General features: G+C 40.2%; 1 protein-coding gene across 1 annotated transcript in view; it reads left to right on the top strand.

The window, feature by feature from the left end:
- The window catches only part of THRAP3 (thyroid hormone receptor associated protein 3), a 74,997-nt gene that overhangs the window by 34,971 nt on the left and 16,819 nt on the right, over window positions 1-23,207 (top strand). The window contains exon 3 of the mRNA XM_019430146.2: window positions 19,799-19,966. Coding sequence (XP_019285691.2) covers window positions 19,830-19,966 — 137 coding nt within the window. The 5' untranslated portion in view covers window positions 19,799-19,829. The remainder of the gene's footprint in view (window positions 1-19,798; window positions 19,967-23,207) is intronic.

Genomic DNA, 23,207 nt, shown 5'->3' with positions numbered 1-23,207 from the left:
ACTGGAGCCTAGTTCTTTTTTGGTGCCAAAGCCACAGAACCTGGTCCTGTATTAGAAAGTGGCTCTCAGGGGTGCTGTCCATTTGAGACAGGGCATTTGAGATTGATAATTTACTTCAGATTCTCTCCCTTAACATCCACCTTTATGTGCATCTTGAAGCAAGCTTAGATTGTGGAAAACACTGAACGAAACCTGGATTCTAGTGCTAGCTTGGTTGCTTACTGTGTGTTGGGGTTCTCTTGCCATTGAACAGGAATTTCCCAGTCATCTTCTACTTTGGTCTTCATAACCATGAGAGAGGGATACCAGATCCCCCTGCTTTTTTTTGTTTGTTTAAAAAAGTTTTTGTTTGAAGATAGGTTTAGACCATTGCGTGGATGGTACAAAATCCTTGTATGAGTTTGCTCGGGCTGCTGAGAGAAAGTACAAACTAGGCGACTTCCACAAGAGCAGTTTATTGCCCTGCAGATCTGGAGGCTCGAAGGTAAAACATCAGGGTGTTGGCAGGGTTGCTTCCTTGGCATGGAGATTGCTGTCTTCTTCCTGTGTCTCTTCACATTGTCTTTCCTCTGCATATCCCTGTGTCCAGATTTCCTCTTTTTGTAAGGACACCAGTCCTATACCTCAATGAAGGTCCTATCTCCAAATGAGGTCCCATTCCGAGGTACTTGGGGTTAGGACTTCAACATATAAATTCTGGGGGTGAGGGTAAACAATTCAACCCATAATAGTTCCTATATTCCCCTTACCCAGTTCCCCCCTTATTTTTTTTTTTTAATTTTCTTTTCAGTGTTTATTTTAATTTTTTTTTTTAATTTTTTTTTTTTAACGTTTTATTTATTTTTGAGACAGGGGGAGACAGAGCATGAACAGGGGAGGGTCAGAGAGAGGGAGACACAGAATCTGAAACAGGCTCCAGGCTCCGAGCGGTCAGCACAGAGCCCGACGCGGGGCTCGAACTCACGGACCGCGAGATCATGACCTGAGCCGAAGTCGGCCGCTTAACCGACTGAGCCACCCAGGCGCCCCTCAGTGTTTATTTTTGAGAGAGAGTGTATGCATGCATGTGCACAAGCAAGCGGGGGAGGGGCAGAGAGCAAGGGGGACAGAATCCGAAGCAGGCTCCAGGCTCCGAGCTGTTAGCACAGAGCCCGATGTGGGGTTCAAACTCATGAACTGTGAGATTGTGACCCAAGCTGAAGTCGGGGCGCTCAACCGACTGAGCCACCCAGGCACCCCCCAATTTCCCCTCATTAACACCTTACACCGGTATGGTACATTTAGCACAATTAATGAACCAATAATGATACATTATTATGAATTAAAGTGTTACCCCTGTTTCTAACAACTGAGAAAACTTCAGTTCAAAGAGAAGATGTGACTGGCAAAAGATAGCACAGCTAGTGACATCATTTCTGACTTTACACTGGTGCCTGCAAAAGAAAACTCCCAAAGTCACATTGTGAATCTGAAGAGATAGTGAAAAATACTTTCTTAAAAAATGTTTACTTATTTTTGAGAGAGAGACACTCTAAGCATGAGCGGGGGAGGGGCAGAGAGAGAGGAGGACGGAGGATCCAAGGTGGGTTCTGCACTGACAGAGAGCCTGATGCGAGGCTCAAACTCATGACCTGTGAGATCATGAGCTGAGCTGAAGTCGGACACTTAACCTACTAAGCCACCCAGGCACCCCTACTTTTTTTTAAAGCTACTGTGGTTTTTATTTAATTTGCTACTATTTTTTATTTTAGAGGGAGAGAGAGCGTGAGCAAGGGAGAGGGGCAAAGGATGAGGGAGAAAGAGAATCCTGAGTAGGTTCCATGCTCCGCGCAGAGCCCAATGCAGTGCTTGATCCCACGACCTTGGGATCATCACCTGAGCTGAAATCAAGAGTTGGACGCTTAACCTACTGACACCCAGGTGCCCCGCAAAATACTTTTCTATGTATAATTACAGCACGACAGGGAACTTCTCTCTCTTGCTTGCTGCATCTTGCGTAATGTATAACATAAGAATTAGCATTCAATAAATTCTCATAGAGTGAACAGAGTGCTCCTGGTTCTTGCTGGACAGTGGTATTTTTGGGGAATATACACATACCAGTCTTAACCAAAGTAACTGTAGGCATACCTACCTTTTACTGTTCTTCACTTTATTGCACTTGGTAGACACTTTGTGTTTTGTTTTCTTTTTGTTTTTACAAATTGAATGCTTGTGGCAATTCTGCATCAAGCTAGTCTGTTGGCACATGTCTCCAACAGTTCTTGCTCACTTCATGTCTGTGTCTCATTTTGGTGATTCTTGCAGTATTCCAGATGTTTTTTATTATATTTGTTATGGTGATCTATGATTAGGGATTACAACTTACTGTAAATTCAGATGATGGTTAGCATTTTTTAGCAGTAAAGTATTTTTTAATTACAGTGTGTACATTTTTTTAGACACAATGCTATTGCACATTTAATAGACTACAGTATAGTGTAGACATAAATTTTAAAGCAAAACACTTGACTCACTTTATTACTGTGGTCTGGAACCAAACCTGCAGTATCTCCCGTTGTATGCCTGTGTATAGAGATTGTGAATCTTGCTTTAATGAGGAAGCAAGACTAAGTTTTAAATTCTGAAATAATGGTGTATTTACCTTTCTGTTAAGCATCTCAATGCAGTGTCCTATTTTGTTTGTAAAGCCCAACCTGCTACTTATCCTGAAGCCTTAGAAGTTGTATGTCTAGTATTATCCACGTTTCACAAAAGAATAAACTGAAATCTATAGAGATTATTACTTTCTTAAAGTTCCCCAGAATGCCTCTTATTCACGTCACTTCCTTTTGCTATGACATTATTAGATAAACCGTATGCTGTACTTACCACACAGGATGCTGGCAAATAAAGTTATCACTTACACACTTGTTATTCCTTCAGAATACCTTTAAGAGGCATACTTATGCTTTATAAGCATATATGCTTATATAAGCATATATATGTGTACATATATATGCCTTATATATACTTAAAACTAATTGGTGTGTAAAATTTCTTATAGGCATTTTATTTTACTAGGGACCTAAGTTCATTATTTGTGTGCATTTTTCAGAATTTTCAGGCACTGATTATGTTGCCTTCTGTGAATGAATATCCCACTAGTTAAGACTTTCATATGTTTTAATTTCTGATTAAAGGAGAAATAGCGGTTTGATTAAAAGAGTGAATAGAGGTGTTTCCTAGCAAAGATTTATCACTGTGGTCTTAAATTAATATTTTCTCCAATGTCCTAGCAGGCAAGCAAGCAAGCTTTATGAAACTCTCATTCCTGTATGGAAATCAGGTTTGAAATAATTAGTGCCTCTTTGCCTGCTGTATTCTGTGCAATAGGGAAAAATACATATCATTGAATTTTTCCTACCTTTCCAAGTTATTCAGAAGTAATATGGTCCTGTTCCTTTAAAAAGTGAAAGATGGAAGGGGTGGAGCTTGCCATGTCATTGAGACAAGAAATGAATTCAGTCACTGAAGAAGAAAAAGGAAATGTGACCTCTTGCTGGCTCTGTGAGGGGACGAAGCTAGCAGCAGTGTCCCTCACCCTGACAGGATTCTGTAGCAGAGCCCAGACTCGTTCTGGGAGCTCATCTTTACCGAGTGAGGTTGGTGCTGCCTGAATTTGGTATAGGTGGCTTCTCCCCGATGCAAGTGATAAGTTTTTAAGTACAGTTAGAAGGTAAGTGGTTTCAGGGGTGCCTGGGTGGCTCAGTTGGCTAAGCGTCTGACTTCGGCTCAGGTTGTGATCTCACGGAGTGTGGGTTCAAGCCTTGTGTTGGGCTCTGTGCTGACAGCTCAGAGCCTGGAGCCTGCTTTGGATTCTGTGTCTTGGTCTGTCTCTCTCTGCTCCTCCTCTACTCATGCTCTGCCTCTCAAAAATAAATAAAAACATTAAAAAAAAAAAAAAAGTAAGGGGTTTCAGGCAGATTGGCTAGTTTTTATAAAGGAGTAGAATATGATGTGAATCTTAAATGATTTCTTCTACAGTAAATCTCAGAGTTGATAGGGGATGGAAGGATGAGATTTTTTTTTTTTTTTTAATGTTTTTATTTATTTTTGAGAAGAGAGAGAGCATGAGCAGGGGAGGGGTAGAGAGAAAGAGGGAGACACAGAATCCAAACCAGGCTCCAGGCTCTGAGCTGTCAGCACAGAGCCCAGTGTGGGGCTTGAACTCAACAAGTCTTGATATCGTGACCTGAGCTGAAGTCGGATGCTTAACCAACTGAGCCACCCAGGCACCCGGATGAGATTCTTTTTTAAAAGCTGAAAGTTTAAGCTATTCCATTTAATTCCAGGTTTGTTTGTTTTTAGTTTATTTACTTAATTTTGAAGGAGAGACAGTGGGGGAGGGGCAGAGAGAGAATCCCAAGCAAGCTCTGTGCTCTTAGCACAGAGCCTTATGCAGGGCTTGATCTCATGACCCTGAGATCATTACCTACGCTGAAATCAAGAGTTGGAAGCTTAACTGGCTGAGCCACCAAGGGGCCCCTAATTCCAGTTGTAAGATATACCTGAAGTAAGGATGAGGGATGTCCTCCTAAGTTTGTGTGGATTTTCAAGCTTTTTGACAGTAGGAAACTGTTCCAAATCATCATTTTATTGAAAAAACAGTCACAGAGAGGTAAAAATACTTGCCCCATGTAAGGGTTTCTGGGTTTATTAGCATTAATTTGGTTTTGGTAAATTTCCCTCATTTAAGGTGCTTGTGCACTTGCTTGGTGCCAGTTATTTATTTTTTTTTCCAGCCTTTCATTGCTCACCAGTGTCAGTGAAAAAGATCAGTTCTGCCCTCCCCTGGGGGCCTTGATATTTTGTGGGGAGAGGGAAGGAAGAAAGCAGTTTATAGCTCAACAGAAGACTAGAGCAAGTCTCTTGTATATTAGCTGACTGGTGCTTGGGCTTAGAAGGAGGGAAGTTAAGACTTTTTCTCAGGTAGGATGGGCTCCCTGCTGGATACACCCACAGAATCTGTAACAGATCATCTGGTGGCTTTTGGAGATGAGTTTTGTTCCAACAGGTCAGGGCAGCCCAAAGCATCCAAAGTAAATAGAAATAACTTTTAGAAAGGAATTCCCTATTTCCCTCAAATGTGAAGTGACAGCAAAAAGTCACTTTTTTCTTTATTTGCTATTCAGCTTGGTATGGATTTTTTTCTTTATTTAAAAAAAAAAATTTTTTTTTTTAACGTTTATTTATTTTTGAGACAGAGAGAGACAGAGCATGAATGGGGGAGGGTCAGAGAGAGAGGGAGACACAGAATCCGAAACAGGCTCCAGGCTCTGAGCGGTCAGCACAGAGCCTGACGCGGGGCTCGAACTCACGGACCGCGAGATCATGACCTGAGCTGAAGTCGGCCGCTTAACCGACTGAGCCACCCAGGCGCCCCATGGATTTTTTTCTTTAAAAGAATTTTTTTTTTTTTTTTAATTTTATTCTCAAGTTTGTTAACATACAGTGTAATCTTGGGTGTGGATTTTCTAAGAGACAAATACTTTGGAGTTCTCATTTGCCATCCAAAGAAACACTAGGGATAGGAAAGAAAGAACAGAGATTGAGTTTTTGAGCACTTGGAATTGAACTCTTGTGGATAAAAGCTGGCCTAGTATTTCTAGTATGTGTAGTTTTATGCTAGGCTGGCCATTCCTTAATTGCTCTACTTTTAAATTACTTCATAGCTCACCCTCAGAGAAACTTCTTAATGCTCACTTAGACATATTGTCCGTGTGTCTATGGATAACTGACATGTTAGTTTTTTATGCAGTGAAAACAGTACACACAGTTTGGCCTTTTGTTTCTGCAGTTAACCCTGACATAAGAACCGGGGGCCAGATACAGTTTCTCCAAGGGTGTGGGCTTTGCTGGCTGGCTTTTATCCCTCTCGTTTCTGGGTACAGACTGCATGATTTCTGTGTAGGTTGCCAAGCTGGTTCCTCCTACTGTTAGGACAGTTGGGAATTTGTTTTGTAAACAGGTCCATTGTTAGCATAAATATATATGCTTTCATTAATAAAAGTTATTTTTAGGGAAGTTGATAATAAGGCTGACATAAAAAGGCACATCGGGGAAAAAAAAATGACAAAGTTGTATTTTCCTAAATACCAAACAGTTGTAGTGAAGTCACCAGTTTTACAGTGGATTTTGGACTCTGTAGAATTAGAAACGTTGGGTTGGGTTTTTTTGGGGGGTTGCTAATCAAACGTACAGTTTGTTAATATGTATTTTCTACTTTCTCATCGTGATCTTCTCAGCTGTTATGAAGTATTCACACTTCTAAAAACAAGTTGATGAAACAGCACACAATGGGAACGGTATTTTGGACTACTCATGTCCTGGAATTAGGAGATAGTTTAGGGTTGCACTTTGGAATTTGCTTTGGATGTGTTTGAACTTAAATCAGAGTGATTGTTATTTGCTGATAAATGATTCTTCTTTTAGACTTATTTGTAGAGCACACAAGGAGAAGCATGTAGAGGTGAGCGATTTGGGTCTCTTCATTGCATATCTGGGTTTTGATTTTTTTTTTTTTTTAAGATTTTATTTTTAAGTGGTCTCCGCACTTAACGTGGGGCTCAAATTCACAACCCCAAGATCAAGAGTCACATGCTGTACTGACTGAACCAGCCAGGCATCCCAGGTTTGTTTTTTTTATTGAGGTATAATTGACATACTCATTTCAAGTGTACAACAGGGGTGCCTGGGTGGCTCGGTCGGTTAAGCGGCCGACTTCAGCTTAGGTCATGATCTCATGGTTCGTGGGTTCGAGCCCCGCGTCGGGCTCTGTGCTGACCGCTCAGAGCCTGGAGCCTGTTTCAGATTCTGTGTCTCCCTCTCTCTCTGCCCCTCCCCTGTTAATGCTCTGTCTCTCTCTGTCTCAAAAATAAATAAACGTTTTAAAAAGAAAATTAAAAAAAAAAAGTTTAATTTCAAGTGTACAACATAATGATTTGATATTTATATTTGTAATTTTTTTAATATAAGGAGTCTCTCGTTTTTCGTTCTTTTGTTTTTTGTTTTCTGTTTTTATTTCAAGGGAAAAGATACAGGAAAATAGCTGCAGAGACTGGCTACATTCACCCAAATTTGTTAGCATTTTGACCATAAGTAGAGCCTACCTGCAGAGAGTTGATGGTTTTTGAAGCTGGGTGCTGGGCACACTTGGGTTCCTTACACTGTTCTATTTTTGAGTATGAATCAACACTTCCATAGTAAAAACATTTTAAAGAAATAGAACTCAGTTGACTGTAAAGCAAGCCTTTCCTAACCCTCTCTAAAGTCCTAAAAGAATAAAACAATTCCAATGTGATAAGACTTTCTCAAATGGACTTCGAGTAATTACAGTGCAGCTTTATTTATTTAGGGTCATGGAAGTTACTATTTTAGATTTTTTAAAATATCTCAGAAGAAGGTAGATAGGTGTGTGATTCCACATTAAAGATGAAAGAATCAACCCATTAATTCCAGAATGTCAACAACTTTTATGTTTAGAATAATGGGGTGAAGTCATCTGTAGAATGACCAGCTAAGAGAATTATATGTAAAGTAAGAAGCTGTCATTCTATGTCCCTCATTTTATGTCTCTCCCTTCTCCTGCCCCCTTCCTCTTAAATCTTCCTTCCTGCTCTGCAGAGGTAACAGCTGTTAACAGTTTGCTGCATGTGCTTAAGTAGGTACATCTTAAATGTACATCTGCACCCACATATTACACATTTTTAAAGAAGTTCTACCAAATTCCGTAGAATTCAGTATTTATTTATTTATTTATTTTTAGGATTCAGTATTTATTTATTTATTTTTTTAAACGTTTATTTATTTTTGAGACAGAGAGAGACAGAGCATGAACGGGGGAGGGTCAGAGAGAGAGGGAGACACAGAATCTGAAACAGGCTCCAGGCTCTGAGCTGTCAGCACAGAGCCCGACGCGGGGCTCGAACTCACGGACCGCGAGATCATGACCTGAGCCGAAGTCGGCCGCTTAACCGACTGAGCCACCCAGGCGCCCCTAGAATTCAGTATTTAAAGTTTAAGAATTTCAGCACTAAACTTCCGAATATTTTAAATTTTTTTTTTTTAATGTTTGTTTATTTTTGAGAGAGACAGTGCAAGTGTGGGATGGGCAGAGAGAGAGGGAGATGGAATCTGAAGCAGGCTCCAGGCTCTGAGCTGTCAGCACAGGGCCCGACGCAGAGCTCCAACACACAAACTGTGAGATTATGACCTGAGCCAAGTCAGATTCTTAACTGACTGAGCCACCCAGACACCCCCAGAATAATTTTGATTTTATAATCTAGGCAAGGTCAAGTCTTCTATTATTTCTTTAGGTTGTTTAAGCAATAAAATTGCCATTCTCCCCAAAGGCCCTTTCCCACCTTTAGGAAGGTACTTAATGCATGTGTGATTATTCTTCTCTATAAGTTTTAGAATCTCAGAATTGAAATTAGTATTATATTTATTAGCTTACTTAATAATTTAAGAGAGCCAGTTAATAGAGTTGATTATTAAATCTGTAAATATAATACTAATTTCAGTTCTGAATGGAAATCAGATCAGAGACCTCCTTCATTGTCATTCTCCCCAAAGGCCCCTCCCCCACCTGAGTTCAGTTTCTTCAGGGATGTGGGTGGGGTGTGAAGCCTTAGCAAAGTGTTACCCTAGAGATACCCCCAGCTGCTCTTGATTCTGTTTCTGTCTCTCACTCAGGAGAGGGATAATCTCCAGAGGAAAGCATAAAATAGTAAACATGTGTAATGTTTCACCTGAGCCCTGCTTTCCTAGCCAGAAGTATCCAGAGGCATACAAAGCACAAGTCAGACCATTGCTTTGTTCACAACTTTTTATGAATGGTGAATTTCTTTCTTGGTAGTTTTCCGTCTATCTTTTCTTTATCTTAGTCATTTTGTGTCTTGTTGACCAAGAATATCTACTTCTTGCACTAGTGACTATTAAAAGCATGGCTTTTTTTTTTTTTTAATTTATTTATTGTATTGAGAGAGAGCGAGCACACGCATGAGCGGTGGAGGGGGAGAGAGAATCCCAAGCAGGCTCCGTGCTGTCAGAGCAGAGCCCATTGTGGGATGGGACATGATCCCAGGAACCTTGAGATTATGACCTGAGCTGAGATCAAGAGTCAGATGCTTAACTGAATGAGCCACCCAGGCGCCCCCAAAGCATGGCTGTCTTGACTGGACTTGGTGGCATTGAAGTTTTACTCTGACCTGGCACTAATAAATAGAGTGTCAGTATCTCCCTAACACGGAGGTCAGTTTGGCTTTCTGTACCTTGGAGTAAGATGTAGAAGGGACAAGAAAGAGTGATCTCAACTTCCCATTGAGCAGCAGTGGTTAGCCTATGGTATATACTTAATTCTATCCTGGATTGTATTATTTATATATGATAAACTGCTACTTTGGTGGAGAGCTTGGAGAATGAAGGGGAAGTTTGAAATGTGAAGTGTCCAGTCTTGTGGCTAATGACTTTGCGAAGTGCTGAAGATACAACTGGAGAGCAAATCAGACGTGATCTCCGACCAGCTCATTTTGTAGCCTCCTGGTTTTGGTATCCCAGGTCGTGAAACTAATTTGGTTAGCAACCTTACGGTCCTCAAATGTAGTGCCATCTGATCCGGAAAAGTGTGCTGTCTTCTGGCAGAGCAGAGACTCAGTCTTGGGGTGTATGCAAAGGACAGCCAGTCCAGGCCCATGTGGATTCAGTCCTCAGGAACTTTCTTCATCCTTTTTGGGTTATGTTAGAGATCCATAAACAGTGGAAACTAATTTTCCCTTCCCAAGTGAGGGCCATTTTTTAATCCTAGGTATATTCATGTTTCTTGTTATCAGTCTCTTGTCACATGAAGCTCTTTGTTCTCTACACCTGGCTGTAGCTCTCTGATTTAGGCTCTGTAAAATCACTGATGGCAGAAACATTCCTGCTGTCTTTGGCAAGAGACGACTTTTTGTGCTGGAAGTTCTGAGATTTGTTTTAAGTAGAGCCTGTTTCCATTTTTTTGGAATGTTAGAGCTGGAGATAGGGGTGAGGGAAGAGAGCTGTTTTGTGCTTTAAACATTTCAGCTTTGCTGGTATAAGAATTAAGTTCTTTCAGAGATCATTATGCTTCAGAGATTTAAAAAGTTTTTTTCAAGTTTATTTTGAGAGAGTGAGCAAGAGTGAGCAGGGGAGGGGCACAGAGAGAGGGAGTATGAGAGGATCCAAGCAGGCTGTGCACTATCAGTGCTGAGCCCAATGCTGGGCTTGAACTCAGGAACCTCAAGATCATGACCTGAGCCAAAACCAAGAGTGGGACACCTAACCGACTGAGCCACTCAGGCTCCCCCAGAGATTCTTACTTTAACTTGACCAGATTCACAGGAGACTGATGGGTACAATATGCAAATGGAGTAGCTAACCTTGAAGGTAATGGTGAGTCACCATATTAAAAACTTCATGTTGGGGCACTGTCAGCATAGAGCCTGCTTGGGATATTCCCCGCCCCCCCCCCCCTCCCCCCCCTTCTGCTTGCGTGCTCTTTCTCTCTCAAAATAAACTTTAAAAAAAAAAATTCGTGTTTGAATTTTGGACCTATTTAGCTTTGGAACTTTGAGGGTGAGATATCTAACCCCTTAAGTCCCTTTTTTTTCTTGTCTGTGAAACAGGACAGAGCATAGTATTTAATGAGGTTTGTGTGTATAAAATGAGCTAATGCTGAAGGTTTGTAGCTCCTTGTCTGGCATATCTTGGTAAATATTAGCAGTTGTTATTGAGGTTCTCAATTACAAAAAAACAATTTTTTTTTTTTAACGCGGGGCTTGAATTCATGCCCCTGATGTCAAGACCTGAGCTGAGATCAAGAATCAAACACTCAACAGACTGAGCCACCCAGGCATCCCCTAGCAGTTGTTATTGATAAATCAAAGTGCCAGGAATCCGTTTCCATTAGATACATATCTAGCAAGAAAGCCAGTTCGCAGGACAGTCTTTTATGATAGGCAGGTCCATTCAGAGGCCAAACTGATTTAGAAGGATGTTTGATGAATGTATTCTTGGTACAGATTCTAGATGTGTCTCCACCCCTGCAAGCTAGCTCTGCGCCCAACGCAGGACTTGAACTCATTCTAGATATAGAGCAGGAGGAAGTAGATATTCTTTATTTTACCCCCAGGTAAACTCTATGCCCACTGTGGAGCTTGAACTCACAACGGTGACTGAGATCAAGAGTTGTATGCTCTAATGACTTGAGTCAGCCAGGTGCCCCAGAAGCTAGATGTTCTTTTTTTTTTTTTTTTTTTAATTTTTTTAACGTTTATTTATTTTTGAGACAGAGTATGAACAGGGGAGGGGCAGAGAGAGAGGGAGACACAGAATCTGAAACAGGCTCCAGGCTCTGAGCTGTCAGCACAGAGCCCGACGCGGGGCTCGAACTCACGGACCGTGAGATCATGACCTGAGCCGAAGTCGGACGCTTAACCGACTGAGCCACCCAGGTGCCCCAGAAGCTAGATGTTCTTAACAAGTAAGCCCATCAAATCATCATAGCTGAATTGCCCTACTTGAGGAAATGATGTATCCTAACTCTTCAGGATAGTCCCAATTTAAAATCCTTTTCCCCATTGTCATCATAAGTATGTATCCTATAAACTTTACATTGCTGGGGACAAACAACACCCACCCTAGCCTGTCTTAGCCAGAAGCAAAGCAGAAACTTCCATTGGGTTATTTGCTAATTTTCAGGTTTGAACTCTATGGTCCTGTACTTTTAGGTTTCTTTAGATGATTGTTATGGGTCATTAAATTCTAGCTTTCTCTTTCTCTGAACTTCAAGAAGATGCAAATTCTTAATGCTTGTTTCCTCCTTTCAGTATTTATTCGTGACTAAAACTTGTGTGTTTTATAAAGTTAGATCATAGATGTTTATGCATTTCAATATTTCAGTGTATCTCATGGTATTTACATTTTAAATTAGAGACTTACCTAAAAGAACTCTAAGCCTTATGCTAAGATTCTTGCGTTTCTTTTTGGAGGGTTAGTTTTGGAGAAGATTTCCATAGGTGACCGTTCTTATCCATTGTTTTGACCATTAGTTGCCTCTTAGAGGGTGATATTTATTGATCCTTCCTGAAATTCTCTTGGTTTAGAGCTTACTTGGGTCCTGTAACCCAAATTAAACATTAAAATAAATGTTCCTTTGTAACACTGCTGCTTTCTTGAATTAACACTTGGCTTTTCTGTCATGGGTCCTTGGAGTAAGCATTAGTAATGAAAGTTTCATGATGTTAATACATCTGAGTAACTTAGGAAGATAAGACAAAGGCACCTCTGTATGCTTCATTGCTGCAAGGAAGCTGCTGGTGCTGGAAGAGGCTGGTGTTTATCAGGAGAATACCTAGGATTTTGGTCTTAAATTGGTTGTAATGTGTATATTGAAATGAGAGTTAGTACCATGCGAAATGTTGTGAATATGCTCAAGGTATGTGAGATCTCTTGAAGAAATCGAATGTCCTGTGAGATGGTAAATGTGATATGGGAATGAGAAAAGAAAAAAAGAATATAGTCTGCCCAGCAAAGCCCTCTACAGACATTAGATTAGAGCAGTGGAGCCATTCAGAATAGTTCAGGTGCAGCTATCCAGAGATCAGACTGTTCGTCATAGGTATTTGTCTCTTGCCCAGCTCCCGTTTCCCTATCTTTCCATGGGTTTAGAAAGCTTTAAAGGACTTAGGTTTGAATTGATTTCACATATTAGGGAGGATTTGGGTCTGCTTCATGTTACCATTCTGTTTCTAGGTTATTGTATGTTTGCCTTTAGTTTTTATTTGCTTGACTAATAAAATCCTTTCTTTAAACTTTTTTTTTTTTTAATGTTTTTATTTTTTGAGAGGCGGAGACAGAGTGTGAGTAGGGGGAGGAGCAGAAAGAGGGAGACACAGAATCGGAAGCAGCCTCCAGGCTCTGAGCTGTCAGCACAGAGCCCGACACGGGGCCTGAACTCACAAACGCAAGATCATGACCTAAGCTGAAGTTGGATGCTCAACCTGCTGAGCCACCCAGGCGCCCCTAAATGCTCTTTCTTTAAAAATAAAGTCTGAGAAGACCTTTTAAAATACGAACCGAATTATTTATGGAGTGAAGGATAGTTGTTTGGTTTATGTGTAGCTTGGTTGTTTGGCATGCAAAGGTTGGAACCCCGTGTGGCCTGTTGAGGTTCTATCTGGCACTACTTAGTTTTAGGAACCCAATCTCCTGCCTCCTTTCAGTAGGCTACCTGCAGGGTTCCAGCCATGGGGTAAATACTCCCATAATGTTTATTCTGGTGAATTCAGCAGATGCCTACAACTTGGCCAAGGTAATGCTGGCATAATCACTTAGGGACACTGAGAAGAAACTTAATCTGAGGTGAGAAGGGAAAAGGAATAATTTAATTCATCCTTTGAGAGTTTTTGATTTAGAGAAGTTTTGGCTTTGTCTGCCAATGTTACTTCTTCTTTGAGTTGAATAATAAGATATGTTTTTAATGATATAAAAGTCATATAATTATATATCTTAATGCCTTCATTTTAAGTACAATGCATCTGTTCTCCCAAGGCCTGTTTATCTGCTTGGTAATTAGAGGAGGGAGTGGTTTGGGTGGGGAAGGCTTGGGGGACTGTGCTCTCAAGTGGCTCTGCGGGAACAGTTTGAAAGTGAACCCTTGCTCCAAGTGACTGAATTGTATCTGAAATAATTTCAAAAAGGCTGTTTGAAATTCTTCTCTTGGGTTTTAAAGAAAAGGTAGGAAAAAAGAGAACAGTAGTCGGATAAACATACAAGATGGAGGAGGAAGACATCTTGCAGCTGCAGAAGGGTGTGTGAGAGAAGATATTGGGACGTGCTCCAAATCTACATGTGCTTGGTATGGCTTTCCAGAAAGAGACATTTTCAGATGCATTAATAGTATCTAAAGAGTTCTGTAGTAGGCCACATTTGGAGAATTCCTTTAAGTTCTGAGTTTCCAATGAAGGAAGACAAACTGGTACCACATCGTCTAAAGACTATTGGAAAGTTGAGGATATTTGGGGTCTTACCAGGCCCTTAACTATAGGAGTTTAGAGCCAGGTCCTGTGCTTCCGCATCCTTAACATGCCAGGCACATAGTGGATAGTAAGTATTGATTGCTACTTGTTCCATTGGTGGATTCTTCTATAATGCTGGTGGAGGAACAGCACTCCCTTACCTTCATTGTGAGAAGAAGTTTTTACCCAGATTGTGTTTGAGGGGGTATGTTTTTGCCTGAGGCACATTTCATAGCCTTGAGCTGCCATATTAAGCCATAGTTCTTCTGTAAGGACTAGACTCTTCTATAGTATTTGAAATGAAACAAGCCTCTTCAGGAAGAGTGGGGTTTGTTGAAGAAGCAGAACTTCCCTTTGGGGAAATTTTAGTTTGAACAGAAATCAAATGCTAGGAATTTGTAACATGTAAAAAGGTGCCAGATTGATTTCCAAGGTGATGTTTGTCCCATTTCCCAATATATTTGTAGAACATGAACAAGGAAGAAATGGTAGAAACAGGAAAAGGTGTGTGTAATCACGTAAAGTCTGAAAGTCTTTAAAATAGAATTGAGAGTTGTTTCGAATGAACTTTGCTGATCTGATCAAATGGCTTTACTTATGTTTGTCCCTACCTTATACTAAAAGGGATTTATTTCTATATGTATTTATGGATATCCAGAGAAAAAACTTCATGTCTTTTGGACATTTCCTTTCCCTTTTTCTTCCTGTAGTTTGCTGTTTGTTATTCTTCAGGTGACCACTTAAATGCTAGCTTTTCACCATCTTATCTTCATCATCTTATCTAAATAAAATAAGTCAGTACTACTCTGCATAAGCTTACTAACATTATGTGGTCTTTGTCTTTTAGTAACTACCAGAATTTGTAATTACGTCTTTGCTTGCTTCCTTATTTGCTGTCTTTTAGCACCTCTAGACTTTGAGATCCATGAAGGCCAGAATCAGTTCTGCTTTAATTTTAATTTAACTGTTTATCCTCTATTTAGCATCCTCTCAAATGAGTTAAGTGATTCATTGCTTTATCTCCAGCTGTGGTTTCATTTTATCCAGAGTCACTCCACTTCTTTCTCAGAGTATAATGATGTTTTTAAAATCAGTTTCAATTCACGTTTAAAAAGTTCCAGGAGTAGGAGTAAGGGTGGTATCACAGTATTGTGACTCTTAAGCATACTTGTCAATTCTAGTAAGTTTATATTTAGAAATGTTAGGTTTGGCTTTATCTGCATTTAGATGACAAGTTTTTCTTCCTCTTAATGAAAATAAGCTTTGTAATTTTCCAATTTCTGGGGGTGAAATGAGTATTTCAACACTAGCTTGCTGATCCTTTTTTTTCTTTTTTCTTTTTTTTATTGTCCACCTGTTGTGGACAATACCAGTGATCTAAAAGGATTTTTCATTTTGACTTCAGCTAAAATTGAAGATTGGGCAGAGATATCACGAGGCAGAAATAGCCCTAAATTTGTGACAGAAAAAAAGCCATTCAGCAAGACTATACCTAAAATTTGCTGAAGGCCAACCAGAAAAACAAAATGCATTTTCCGTATTCAGTTCCTTTAAGTTGCTCAGTTACACCTCCACCTCTTCATCCCTGAATAGCTACTTAGTCCTCTACCCTGGCTTTGTACAGTGACACTTCTGCCAAAAATCGGCTTCAAATGGAAATCTCTTTGACCTTGCTGGAGCACACAACAGTTCAGTCCCTTTGGCAGGGCCTAGACTCTAGGTCTTTGGTTCCCTCATTTAGCAATATCTTACTATCGTTTTTGTCTCTGGCTTCCGAGTGGTTTTCCGTCCTCCAAATCAGGTCTCTTTCCTATGGGTATAGTTATTTCCCCTATGATCTAGTGCGATAGCAGCCTCCTGGACTTGCTTGCCTTTCTACAAACTCTTAAAATTTGTATCTAAAACTGGGGTGTAATAATTAGAGACTGGGGCGAACTTGAACTTGAATTCACTAATTATGAGATCACGACCTGAACCGGAATCAAGAGTCCGCCCTTTAACAGATTGAGCCACCTGAGGAGATGGCTTTTGAGCTAAGATCTGAATAACAAAATCTGAGAGGTAGGGGAGGGTGAAATGTTTGTTGATTATCATTTTCCCTTTACAAGCCAGGGTCAGCATCATAAAAGAATCTACAGCAAAACTGTGAAGCAGTGAGGTGTGATAGAATAAGCCCTAGAATTTTGGCCTGGTTTGGCTATTAACCAGCTTTGTGGTTTTTGGCCGATCCCTTGTTCTTCCTGATACACACAAGCTATAGCCCTTCAACTTTTTGCTCCTTGGAAGTCGCCACAGTTGTAGTCATAGGGTATAAAGGAGAATAAGTGAGACGGCTTGATAGAGTGCGAGTGTGCCTTGCTGACCAAACGTAGCGGGCTTGTCGGCGCAATTCTGAGGCTCTCCATTCATTCATTCATTCCTGCGGGGGAGGAAAAACAAGGAAAAAGACAGTTTTGTTTTTTCATGGGCAAATGACCCCCAAAAAAGGTTGCCTCTTGATGCTAAAGAAGAGCTAAAAGAAAGTGACAGTTCTTCACTTTATAAATTACCTCAGGACTGTGTTTTATGGATTATATTTATATTTATATTTAGGATTAATATCCTCTATTTTACAGGATGTAGTACCATGGTATTAGAGTATTTGAGAATACTCCTGCATTTTTTTTTTTTAATTCAAGTATAATTAACATACAGTGTTACATTAGTTTCAGGTATACAATATAGTGATCTAACAGTTCTGTACATTACTCAGTGCTCTTCCTGTCACCTGTTTTACCCATTCCCCCTCTCTCCAGCCTTCACTTGGGTAATCATCAGTTCTCTATGCTTAAGAGTCTGTTTTTTTGTTTATGTCTTTTTTCCTCTTTCTCTTTTTTTAAATTAAATTAAATTTGTTTTTCAAAGTTTATTTTTGAGACAGCACGCACAAGCAGGGGGAGGGACAGAGAAATGGGGAGACCGAGGATCCAAAGCAGGCTCTGCGCTGACAGCAGAGGGCTGGAAAACAAGAACCGTGAGATCATCATGACCTGAGCTAAAATCAGACTCTTAACCAACTGAGCCACCCAGGCACCCCTATTTGTTTAGTTTCTTAAATTCCACATAGGAGTGAAGTCATATGGTAGTTGTCTTTCTCTGACTTCATGTAGCATTATACCCACTAGATCCATCCATGTTGTTGCAAATGGCAAGAATTCACTCATTTTTATGGCTGAGTAATATTCCATTCCACCACAACTTCTTTATATTTTCACCTGTTAATGGACACTTGAGCTGCTTCCGTATTTTGGCTATTGTAAATAGTGCTGCAATAAATATAGGGATGCATCTGTCTTTTCGAATTAGTGTTTCCATATTCTTTGGGTAAATACCCAATAATAGAATTACTGGATCATAAGGTAGTTCTGTTTCTAAGTTTTAACTGTTTTCCACAGTGGCCACACCAGTTTGCATCTCCACCAGTAGCGCACAGGGGTTCCTTTTTCTCCACATCCTCACCAACATTTGTTGTTTCTTGTGTTTTTGATTTTAGCCATTCTGATAGGCATGAGGTGATAACCTCATTGTGGTTTTGATTTGCATTTCCCTGATGATGAGTAATGTCAAGCATCTTTTTATGTGTCTCTTGGCTGTTTATGTATGTCCTCTTTGAAGAGAAATGTCTGTGTCTTCTGCCCATTTTTTAATTGGATTATTTGTTGTTTTTGGTATTGAGTTGTATGAGTTGTTTATATATTTTGGGTACTAATCCCTTATCATATGTATCATTTGTGTATATCTTCTTCTGTTCAGTAGGTTGTCTTTTTGTTTTACTGATTGTTTCCCCCACTGTGCAGAAGCTTTATTTAAAACACATTTATTTTTATTTTTAATTTAGAGAGAGAGAGTGTGGAGCAGGGGAGAGGGGAAGAGGGAGAGAGAGGCTCCCAACCAGGCTCCAAGCCCAGCACAGAGCCTGACATGGGGCTTGATCCCGCAAGCCTGAGATCATGACCTGAGCCAAAATTAAGAGTTAGACACTCAACCGACTGAGCCACCCAGGCACCCCATTGTGCAGAAGCTTTTTATTTTGACGTAGTCCCAATGGTTTATTTTTACTTTTGTTTCCCCTGCCTCATGAGACCTATATCGGAAAATGTTGCTATAGCCAACGTCAGAGAAATTACTGCCTGTGCTCTCTTCCAGGATTTTTATGGTTTCAAGTCTCACATTTATTAGGTCCTTTATCCATTTTGAGTTTGTTTTTGTGTATGGTACAAGAAAGTCATTCAATTTCATTTGTTTGCATGTAGCTGTTCAGTTTTCCCAACACCATTTTGTGTTGTTCTTGCACACTTTTTAAGCCTTTTTCTTGGAATGAAATATTAAGGATTTGCCCCGTGGCTTTAAGGCCTAGGGAGTAGAGAAATGGTCAGCTGTTGCCATACACTCAGTAACAAGACATCATTGCATAGAGTTTCTTTTCTTAGAATTGGGAAACCCAGGGGGTTCCTGGGTGGCTGTTGGTTAAGGGTCTGACTTCGGCTCAGGTCATGATCTCACAGCTCATGAATTCAAGCCCTGCATCGGGCTCTGCTGTACTGACAGCTCAGAACCTGGGCCTGCTTCACATTCTGTGTCTCTTGCTATCTGTCTGCCCCTCCCTCTCCCTCTTTCTTTCCCTCAAAAATGAACATTAAAAATTAAAAAAAAAAAGAATTGGGAAACCTGTCCCAGGTCTTCTCAATACTTTTAACAGCTGACTTAGTCTGAAAAACTTGTCTGCTTACTGAAAAAAAAGACTATGTGTACCAAATCATTGGTAGCTCCTCTCACTTTGTTAAGTGGTTTATTGTGTTTCCAAGTCAGAGCTACAGGTCAGATTTTCCATTTGCTGCTATGGCTTGGTTTGTTTGGGATTGTGCTGCTTAGAAGTCCTTCCCTAAAAAAAAAAAATAAAATAAAAAAATTGTGGTTTTTTTGTTTTTTTTTGTTTTTTTTTAGGTGGGGGGGGCGGGGGCGGGGAGAGGAGCACGTGACAGGAGTCGCAGTAACCTGGGCTCCCAGGGACACTTTGTTTTTTTTTTTTTTTTTAATTTTTTTTCAACGTTTTTAATTTATTTTGGGGACAGAGAGAGACAGAGCATGAACGGGGGAGGGGCAGAGAGAGAGGGAGACACAGAATCGGAAACAGGCTCCAGGCTCCGAGCCATCAGCCCAGAGCCTGACGCGGGGCTCGAACTCACGGACCGCGAGATCGTGACCTGGCTGAAGTCGGACGCTTAACCGACTGCGCCACCCAGGCGCCCCCAAAAAAAATTGTTTTTAAAGTAAGCTCCATGTCCAGCATGGGGCCCAGTCTCACAACCCTGAGATCAAGAGTTGCACGCTCCATCAACTGAGCCAGCCAGGCACCCCTCCCCCCCAAATTTTATTTATTTTTTAAGTAGGCTTCATGCCCAGGGCAGAGCCCAACATGGGGCTTGAACTCGTGACCCTGAGAGTGAAGACCTGAGCTGAAATCAAGAGTCAGTTGCTTAACCGACTGTGCCATCCACCTGGCCCTAAAAAAATCTTTTTAAATGAAGTGTGAACACCGTAGAAATTCCTCTTGATAAACGGGCAGTGTTTTTAATCAGTCATTTCATTTGTTTAAAAAAAACAATTGTTTCTAAGTGTCCAGAGAAGTTCAAGTTTGCAAAGGTATTCCCTCATTTGTTTGCATCTGTTTTCTACTTTAGGTGTAATTAAAAAGTGACCCTCTCTTCAGAGATGTCAAAAACAAACAAATCCAAGTCTGGATCTCGCTCTTCTCGCTCAAGATCTGCATCAAGATCTCGTTCTCGTTCATTTTCGAAGTCTCGGTCCAGAAGTCGATCTGTTTCTCGTTCAAGGAAGCGCAGGCTGAGGTAAGGGGATGTGATCGTAAATCGGGATAACCATTATATCGGTCAGTGAGGGTCTCTGAAGATGTTTTGCTAGACTCTGTGAGTGTCAAATGGAGTGGGGGGTTGGCTTCAAGTAGAGGGTTGGGCTGTCAGATATTACAGGTTTGTTCAAACGCTGCAAATCCAAATCACCTTTGATTGCCATACTGTTTGCCTAATTCCTTTTCTCCTCTGCCAGCATGTACTGTTTCTCATCTACTTTGGAAGAAAGAGCATTTTGTTTTATTTGAGCTGCTTGCTTCAAATCTCTACACGTGATTGATTTCTTCCTGAGGTATTTTTGCAGGCTTTGGACAAAAGATTGTATGCATCATCACCAAAGAAAAGATAGCTAAGGGGATTAATACTATGAGTAACTTGGCGAGGCAAGAAGCCTCGTTAATTCAATAATGTAATTAAACCACAAAAACTTAACAGGAGTCATTTGTGTACATCTGATGTGCCAGTCACTAACAAGCTGTGTCTATTTAGTAAAACACAACAAAACTATCTAAAAATCACTCTGGTAGATATCTCTGTGCCTAAGTGTACAAATAATTCTTTTGAATTTATTGCCAGTATTCTTTAATTCTGCCAGGTTTCACATCTTTCACTGGGTCTCCCGGTTTCAGTTATGTCTTAGAAAAACCTCCATCTCCTTTCCTCTTTTCATGTATTGTGAGTTGGGTTTTTCATTCTTTACAACTTGTAATTTTCTCTTGTGAACAGACAAGAACTTTTTTGTAGATACAAGTTTCTGTCCATGAACATCGATGTATTTAAATACCAAAGGGGGATATTTGCACAGCTTCGTTCTTGTTATCAGAATCGCACCAGGCAAGGAAGTAGTTTCTCAGCTTCACCACTTGGACCCCCTCCCCCTGCCCTGCACTCCTTATTTCACATAAGTTTCTAGAATTCTTTTGTTAAATGAATTGATTACAAAATTTAAAATAAACCTCAGGAAAAGTAGTTATTAAGTTGTGTTCTTTACTTCTGTAGTCCTGTGAAGCACTTCTAAAATGTCTTAAGGAATTGGTGGGATTCTTTTTTTCCTCCCAACATCTTAAATGGAATCTGTGAGAGGCCTGCCTGAAAAAATTAATTTCAGACCAGAGGGTGAATAAAAAGTTGGTGTGCATAAATATTAATGATTCTTTTAAAAAAATATATTTTTTTAGTGCTTATTTATTTTTGAGAGAGAGAGAGTGCGCTAGTGGGGTAGGGGCAGAGAGAGAGGGAGACAGAGAATCTGATGCAGGCTCCAGGCTCTGAGCTGTCAGTACAGAGCCAGATACAGGACTCGAACTCACAAACTGTGAGGTCATGACCCAAGCTGAAGTTGGAGACTTAACCGACTGAGCCATCCAGGTACCGCTATTAATGATTCTGCTATAAGTTAGAATATACAGAGTCTCTTCCTCAAACAAGAAACACTAGATTTTTTTTTTTTTTTTTTTTTTTAAAGATAATATTAACACTTTGTGATAATGAGTCCTAGTCTCTCACCCTCTCTTCCGTGTTTTTTGGGCATGCATTTTTAGGTCAAACTTTGTTCAAGCCCTAGGCTAGAGACTGTTGCTTAATTGTGTCAGAGTCAATATAAATAAACTTCTACCTTTCACCAGCCCCGAAAAAAAGAAGAGGGAAACCCACCAAAATATGTTTATATCTACCTTAGGAAGTTGCTGTCAAGGCATGGGACTGAGCAGAGACTCTTAGTAACCTACTCCTGCTTTGCCCCCAGAGTCTTTTGATTAGTGCCATTTCAACTTCACTTTAGCTCGGTTTGTTCTGAAGAGAGTAACACTTTAAAACTTAATCTAGTGGATGGAAATTAAGTAATTGCCTTAAAAACAAGGGCTCTACAACCAAAACTGAATGACAAAATTGAACGCACACAAACCAAATTGAAAAATGCTAACCAGCTCTGAAGTATTTGTGGTAGCTGGGATTCCGGGCAAATCTGTCTGGACAGATGTCTTCGTATTCTACAGATTATTTGGCATGGTCACTGACTTGGCAAATGAGGGAAAAATATCTCGGGCAGTATGTGCTGGGGTAGGCCTAGAGCCACTTTATGTGCTATCTTATACCGAGAAGATTGTTATTTTGGAGGAATTTCTCCACTGGAAAACATGTTTTTATACTCGATTCTAGTCTGACATCTCTGTTTTTTAGAAACAGATAAATTTGCCACTGGATGTTCACTTTTTATTTCTGGCTTATCTGTTCCATGATTTTTTTTCCTTTTTTTTCCCCCTCTCCTACAAGGAAAGTATACTATCCAGAGAGTTTGAGAAACCATGCCTTTAAATTAACTTAACTGCTGAGTTCTACAGAATTGGAGAAAATTGATTGTTTCCTTGTATTTCACAGACTGTATCCTTTTAAGTGACTTCTTGTAAATAACTTCATTTGCAATCTGCAGAGACTCATGTTCTTGCATCTGTGCAATGACTGCGGGGTTTGGATGCAGTATGCCACAGGGCCCGCACTAGTAGTTGGTGACAGAAGCAGCAGTAGCCTCTGAGGATGGGACATGAATTAAACCCTCCTTAGTGCTGGTGGTGCATCACCTCCCTCAAGTATAGCCATTTAATCGGGTCATACACACTTTCATAGCCTGCATCTGCCTCTTCCTTCTTTTCTTATATTGTTACTGTTTTCGAATGAAAAGTATGGAAGGTAAGTTTTTTTTCATTGTACTTAAGTAGTAACTGTTAACAACCAGCCATAAGATACGTTTTTGCCAGTCACAATTGTTCTTGGGGTGGATAAAGAACACCGTGGGAAGACGGATCCCACTTTTATCTTCTATAGATTAATATAAATTTCTTTTCAAAAACACCATTTGTTTAGTTAAGATCTGTCATATTTGCTAAATGGAGTTATTTATAAAACAAGCAAATAAAATCTGTTTTTGGTTAGGCCAAATATGAAAAATTCTGTTAACTGAAGGTTTTTATTCTGTATGTAAAGAAAGTATTTTTGCGAAGACTTTTTTCTAGTAATTTTAGATATTTTTATGTTAATGATGTATATCATAATCGACAAGGCACATTCGGTGTCCAAGAACCCCAGCAGATTTTTATACCAACAGATAACTTTGGCTTTTGGATCAAAACAGCTCTCTGTCATTGACAAACTTAGCATTCATAAACATGTAATTTTTACAAAATCAGGTTATTGTTAAATCCCTGTGGTTCTGGAAATGCCCCTT

Source organism: Panthera pardus, unplaced genomic scaffold (assembly GCF_024362965.1).
Source record: "Panthera pardus isolate Hobbes unplaced genomic scaffold, ASM2436296v1 HiC_scaffold_11, whole genome shotgun sequence".
NCBI lineage: Eukaryota > Metazoa > Chordata > Mammalia > Carnivora > Felidae > Panthera > Panthera pardus.
This window is presented reverse-complemented; position numbering and strand designations above follow the sequence as displayed.